This window comes from Wasmannia auropunctata, unplaced genomic scaffold (assembly GCF_000956235.1).
Source record: "Wasmannia auropunctata unplaced genomic scaffold, wasmannia.A_1.0 LD335328.1, whole genome shotgun sequence".
In the NCBI taxonomy this organism is placed as follows: Eukaryota; Metazoa; Arthropoda; class Insecta; order Hymenoptera; family Formicidae; genus Wasmannia; species Wasmannia auropunctata.
The window spans coordinates 141,663-148,105 of record NW_012027562.1 but is presented as its reverse complement, the minus strand read 5'-3'; the positions used below and the strand labels follow the sequence as shown (position 1 = coordinate 148,105).

At 38.5% G+C, this 6,443-nt stretch overlaps 1 protein-coding gene across 1 annotated transcript; it reads left to right on the top strand.

Moving 5' to 3' along the window:
* The first annotated feature begins 814 nt into the window (after positions 1–814).
* LOC105457235 (protein Fer3) lies at positions 815–4,158 on the top strand. The gene is made up of 4 exons (XM_011701788.1): positions 815–1,046; positions 2,177–2,331; positions 2,780–2,939; positions 3,174–4,158. Exons 1-4 carry the CDS (start codon positions 999–1,001, stop codon positions 3,324–3,326), a joined length of 516 nt encoding a protein of 171 aa, XP_011700090.1. The 5' UTR covers positions 815–998; the 3' UTR covers positions 3,327–4,158.
* The last annotated feature ends 2,285 nt before the right edge of the window (positions 4,159–6,443 follow it).

Here is a 6,443-nt window from a genome sequence, read left to right as displayed (position 1 = left end):
GTACAGATCAAACTAGAATCATTTGAAAATTCTTGGACAACGAGTTTTAATATTCTCGTAAGCTCGTAATTTAATCGGTCATTTCGTTAACGCATCATCCATGTAAATTAAAGTTAATCAATCAAGCTTTTGTTAAAATATGATAATGGACTCCTTAATTTCTTTACATAATTCCTCTAGTTACAGATTCTCATGACATCATTTTCCTAAAAAAAAAATCTTCAACAAGGGTAACAAAAAATCCAATACATCGAATACAAATGATTGATTTGTTTATTACAAATTATATAAATTCAACATAAGATCAATATAAGATGCGTTAATGCTTTCTTTTCTTTTATGTGTCATTTAGCTACTCATACATACAATAGATTTTTTCAGCTAAGGTTCTCATTAATCGATTATTTACCGAGATTCTCATTAATCGATGATCCTCATTACAAATAGATGAAAAAATCTAATAATAAAAAATTCTTACTGTACATATTGTCCTTGTGTTGATATAAACTTATAAATCCAGATAACATGTCCATTCATCAGATTGAAAGCTTGATTTTTGCGTCGTTCGGTTTCCTGTCCATCGCGTCCATCTTACAATCTTCCGGTCGATACACGAGATCAGCTCTCCCAGCACCGGTAGGCCGCGTCGTGGCAAGCACCGCCCAACGGGGGTACGAGGGGTACGAGGGGACCCCAATGTCGTGGCTGCGTCGCGGCGCACGCGTCTCGTGGCGAGCGATCCGCGCGCATTCGGGAATCGCGAAAGGGGCGGTTTACCCCCGGGGGTGTTCGCGAAATTTCCGAAAATGCGCTATCCCGGTGGCGGAGTCCTCAGAAGAACGAAACGCTCGGGCCCCGAAACGTCGCAGAACATTCTCACCCAAGTGTCGTCGCGCGCGAACACCCCCTCCTTTTTTTTAATTTTTTTCCACCCTCTGAGTGAGTGAGTGAGTGAGCTAAGCACGCTGGTGGTATCCATTCTGGACAGGAAGCGGGATATGAGCTACACCGAACCGCTGTGGGAGATCAATGGAAATCAAGCACCAGTGAGTTTCGCGGGCGAGTCCCGCCCCGGCGCGATCTTCAATTTATTAGTGATATCAAGAAACGGGACGAACAATTGTTATCGGTAGTGGCACGTTTTCGCTGGCGACCTATCTGTGATTAAATTATAAATTATCTTATAAATTATTCGAAAATCGTCACCTGCAATAACTGAAGTCGAATGATTAACATATTCCTAATAATGATGAAATATACAGCATCAAATTACAATCGCGACCTGATGGGATACATAATTAACAGTTAATTAAATGAGCCAAGATTAAGAGTGATTTTAATTGACTGAGTATATTAATCAAAGTTTGGTCCAAGTCGCCCTAAAATCCGCTTTTGCATGAGCACGCCTTTGTTCCATTAAAGCGCGCATTTTCGTTTAAAAAAAAAGCACGAAAATCCAAAAGATATTTGGTGATGTTTTTAAAAAAAAATCACTAATGTCAGTTAGTATTAATATTCGATCTTAATATTATGTGGAAATATACATTTAGAAAAAAAAAAAATTTCAATAGGATTTAATCAAAGTTCGTAGAAGTCTTTAAACATGCTCCACGTGAATGTTGCATCGCGTTCAAAATAATATGTTTATAATAATACAGTTGTAAAATATAATTATAATTCAATAAATTTGTAATTAAAATTAATGAGTAGACGCTAACGCGGTACAAAGTGGATCTTGTTCCTTTATTTATATGTAAATATTACAATTCTCATTCCAAGCAAACTATACGCGCCATATAATCGTCGGTCTTTTAAAACGCAACTCCAAACTAGTACGTAATATCATATTATTTAATATTAATTAATATTAAATTAACAAAGCAATCTACTAATTCAATGCTCTTAAGCATCTTTTTAAATCCTGTGAAAATAACTGTGAAAATTATTACGAAAAATATTATCTCAACCATCAGGATTTTATTAAACATCAAGATCCGCTTATATCGTGTTGGAGTTTGCTCATCTTAATTGTTTGGTCGATTCTAATACTTAGACTTATAATTATATTTGTAGTTATATTTTTTAAATGATTTGCAAAATTATATAAATCTGTTAGACGTCTTCCAAATTCTCGCGCGACCGATTCTCTCAAACGAAATCTGTATTCGCGTAACAGGTAATCGCGGCGGAGATGTCGCAGTACGTCGGCGGTGAGATCGCCAGCTACCCAATGTGGGACAGTTCTGTTTTGTATCAGACGCAGCCGCCTGCTCATCCGCACGTGAACGAGCACGGATTATACAGGCAACCCTGCGCGTTGTTGCACCAGAGGTAATTCGTTCCACAAAGGTTGTGGAATTGTCCACGAGGAAAAGTCAAAAGGTAAAGGGACATCTGAAAGAAGAAAATTTATTAATTCTTACATGAGTTTTGTTGTGGTTTTGTTGTCATTCTCCCATGTAATTCCCATGAACATCTATGAACACTTAACGTCCAACATTTAACAAGCTTCCGAATTTCGTCCCGGGAAAAAACTTTGGTCTGATGCAAAGTTATTTCTGCTCCACATGGAAAAACGCCCACAACAAAATGTATGCGAGAATTAATGATTCTTTCTTTTTTCCACTTTCCAAAAGTCCCTTTACTTTTTTTTCTTTGCATATCCGATTAGAATATCATTTTTTGAAATCATTTGTTGAATCAACGTGCGTAAAAAGTCCTTAACTAATTACCATACTACAGCCATGTGATAAAATATATAAAATTCTGAAATTTTCAGTCGTTACACGCCAAACGGCCGTTCCCCGAATTTACCGTCGTCGACTACAAAGAAACCGAGACGTCGAGTGGCGACGGTATCTCAGAGGAGAGCCGCGAATATCCGGGAGAGACGCAGGATGTTCAATCTGAATGAAGCCTTCGACAAACTCCGCAGGAAAGTACGTGCTTTTATTTTAAAAATAAAATTTAAGTTATTGAAAATATTTCTAATTAATTTGTACTTACAAGGAAACTCGCGAAGTCAATTAATTGCGATTTTAGTGAAACTTTGTATATACATTAAGTTACACAAATAGATGAATTTAAAGAAAATATTGCTGTCCAAAAGTTTTCATCATCATCTTCAAAAACTTACCGTTTTCGAATTCTTAATGATTATTTTTCATGTTTAGGTACCGACGTTCGCCTATGAGAAACGACTGTCGAGAATAGAAACGCTGCGTCTAGCGATCACGTACATCGCCTTCATGGGAGAATTACTCGGTATCGAGCCAAGTAGTCCGAAACCGGAATACATACCGCGAGAGTACTACTTGCCGAACTGAATATTTTCCTCTCTTTTTCCACGATTAATAAGGCGCTCACGAGCCGATGAGGGGAACCGATATTCTATCGAAAAACTTCTAAACTCTCTCGGCGAAACCAGTCTTCCATTATTGATTAGTATTAGTCTCGAAGTGTAATTTAACGCACGTCTGTATGTAACACTTGTACGTTCTTCCACAAACCTACTCGATTCTTTTCTTCTCTCTGGTTTTCTTTCTGGTTTAATTTTTTCGATACCATCACTTTTTGACGTGATTAAAAAATTATTATGTACGAAAGAAATGTGAAAATACCTAGTACATTAAAATTCTAATGGATATTTCGAGCATTCCTCGAAAAAAACTTGTTCTAGTATCGAAAGGATTAAAATTTCTATCAATCAAACCTTTTTCCTTATTGCGCAGACAATAATCCTACCATGCTTTATCGTTTCGATTATTGCGAGTCTCGTGCGATTAAAGGGGATGATTGCAATATATTAAGGAATAAAATTAAACTTCCCTATATCTTCTACTCTAATTCGTAAATACGCGCTGTACATTATAAGATGGCGTTGGATTGCAGCGAAATAAATAAAGCTACATTTATGATTTTGAGCTTCAATGTTGAAAAAGTTAATCGGCAAACGACCGAAATCACGGAAATATCGGAAACGGAAAATTAAGAAATTATACTTTTTATGATTATAATGGGAATTCTCGAGACTCAAAGTTATCTTTGTTAATGCAATGCAACTCCATCTTACACCACTGTGTGTCATTTTCTGATTTTAATATGATTGCTAAAGATATATTATATATGTCGCTGATTACTAAAATTGCAAAAATAAATAAGTGTCAAAATAAGTTAAAATAAAGATTTGAGTGATAACATATCCGACATTTTGAGTTTGCTTCCGATTAAATCCTGAAAATAATCTAAAATTGTTTATCATACCTAGATTGTCAGAAAGCCATAATTTTGAAATCATAAACGCGCAGTTCGTTTTATATAAACGATTAATTTTTGTAAAACTGGATAAAATTGTTTATTCATTTATCTTAAACATCATTATATGTATGTATATATATTTTTCTTTCAAACGTATCTTTATACATCTAAAATATATAATGCAAATTTGCTATTAAAATACAATTAAAAATAAATTGAAAAGTGCACGAACAAATTTACTTAGTACAAAAGTGTACATTATTTAATTTAATTAGAAATCGCAAGTATTCAATTTTCGATTCAAAGAGGAATTCTGCATGTGCATCGCTCGATACTGGTTCGCCGTTTATCGGTGGTTTATCAATGGAACGTTATCAGCGTTTCAGAGGAACCTGCACGGGATAAACCGTTCGGTTTACTCGACGTCGGTATACGAGTACATCCCTTCTTATCGACCCCGCGTTTGATAGAACACATGGCACAATCTCGCGAGATCAAGAGACCGACGTGACGATACTATAGGACGTGGTCGCGCTATAATAGGGATAAGGGGTTGACCGAGAGGAACCGGTGGCCACCCAAGAAGGCGGTCTCCTTTCTCTCTGTGCCGAGCCGGCCGTTTAACAGGACCCCCTTTGATCTTTCCTTTTTCTCCCCATCTAATTTTTTTTTTTTTTTTACTTTTTTCTTGGTCTCTTAAGGTTGCCGCTGAGGGAGATCGCTCGCTCGCCAGAGAGGGAGAGGAGACAGAATGGAGACGTCCTCCGCGGCTCAAACGATGCGAGTGAGCTTGTTAGGCTGACGTCTCAATTTTAACGCTCTCGATCGGGAGTCGAGAAGTCGCGGTGATTCGAAGGCGAAAAGAGACAGAGAGAAAGACAGAGAGAGAGATAAAAAGATGCTGAGGGTGGGCCCCGCATGCGTGGCGGCGTTCGCATAAGCGCCAGAACGGGCCACACGCATTCACCTTTCGCATATGTATATACGAGCGAAATATGTATATGTATTTACACATGTAAACGTACATGTGTACACGGCGAACGTACGCATTCTAGATGCCGCGTTCGGAATAAAGACAAGTCCCGAGAAGACAAGAAGATAAAGTACACGCAGGAGAGAGAGAAAGAGAGCGGGTAGCGGGGTAAAATAACGCGGGCTAAAAGGGCTCTCTGTCGGATCGTAGGAGGAACGGGGGGGACGAGGGGGACAGGGGGAGACCGGGCACATGAGGGAGAGGGGGGACGGAAGGGAGAAAGACAACGGCGGATGGCGTCGGGGGGGATGAAACCCGCGGGGAAAAGAAGAAACGCGAAGATAGGAGCCTTGGCTCATAATAGGTGGAGAGGCCGGCGCCTCTCGTAGCATCACCACGTGGCATGCGGCCAACTACTGTCTCCTGATCAATATGCTTACGGCTACCTCGCCTCTCTTTCTATCCCTTTCCTCTCGCGGCGTCTCTCTTTTGCGCCTCTCCGTCGCGAGAGAGCGGCGGATCAGGCGTTTCGGTGATGCGATGCGATGCGTTATCCGCGACTCCGAGGTATCTGGCGTGTCGAAGGTAACCGAGGAATCGTGTCGCCGCCCTTCTTCCACGGGATCGCTGCAATCCTGTGGCGCGATCGAAGGATCGACTTTTTACGCGACATACACGACATGTTAAGTCGGTACGTTTAATGTATAATATATCAGATAAAAATGAAGAGATTACACAAAAATTATCTTTGATTGATCAAGATAATTATACCATCGTGTGCTGCTTTTCAATTTAAAAAAAGTTTCCTAATTTTCTTCTTTAAAGCTCTAAATCAGTAATCTTGCTTATAAAACTAAATTCGATAGATAATTAAATAAAAAAGTATTCTTGAGATACTACTTTCGTGTCATAATCAATTGAAAAAAATATTATATCTTTTGGTAAAAATGTTCAAAATCGCATTTATTCGCTAAAATTACCATACGATTATTTTAAATATATTAATAAGAGGCAATGGTAAATATCGTTAGAGTTGTAACCAACAGATCTATAAATCTATTTTTTTTTTGTGTTAAAGAACGACTGAAACTATCGAAATTTCTGCACTGCAAAGAAGATACCATAGCTGCAACTAAATCTAAAAGTCTTTCTCCAAATGGAATTCGTAGTCCGATTTTTCTCCATTCTTAGGAGGCAATTATAATCGGCGACG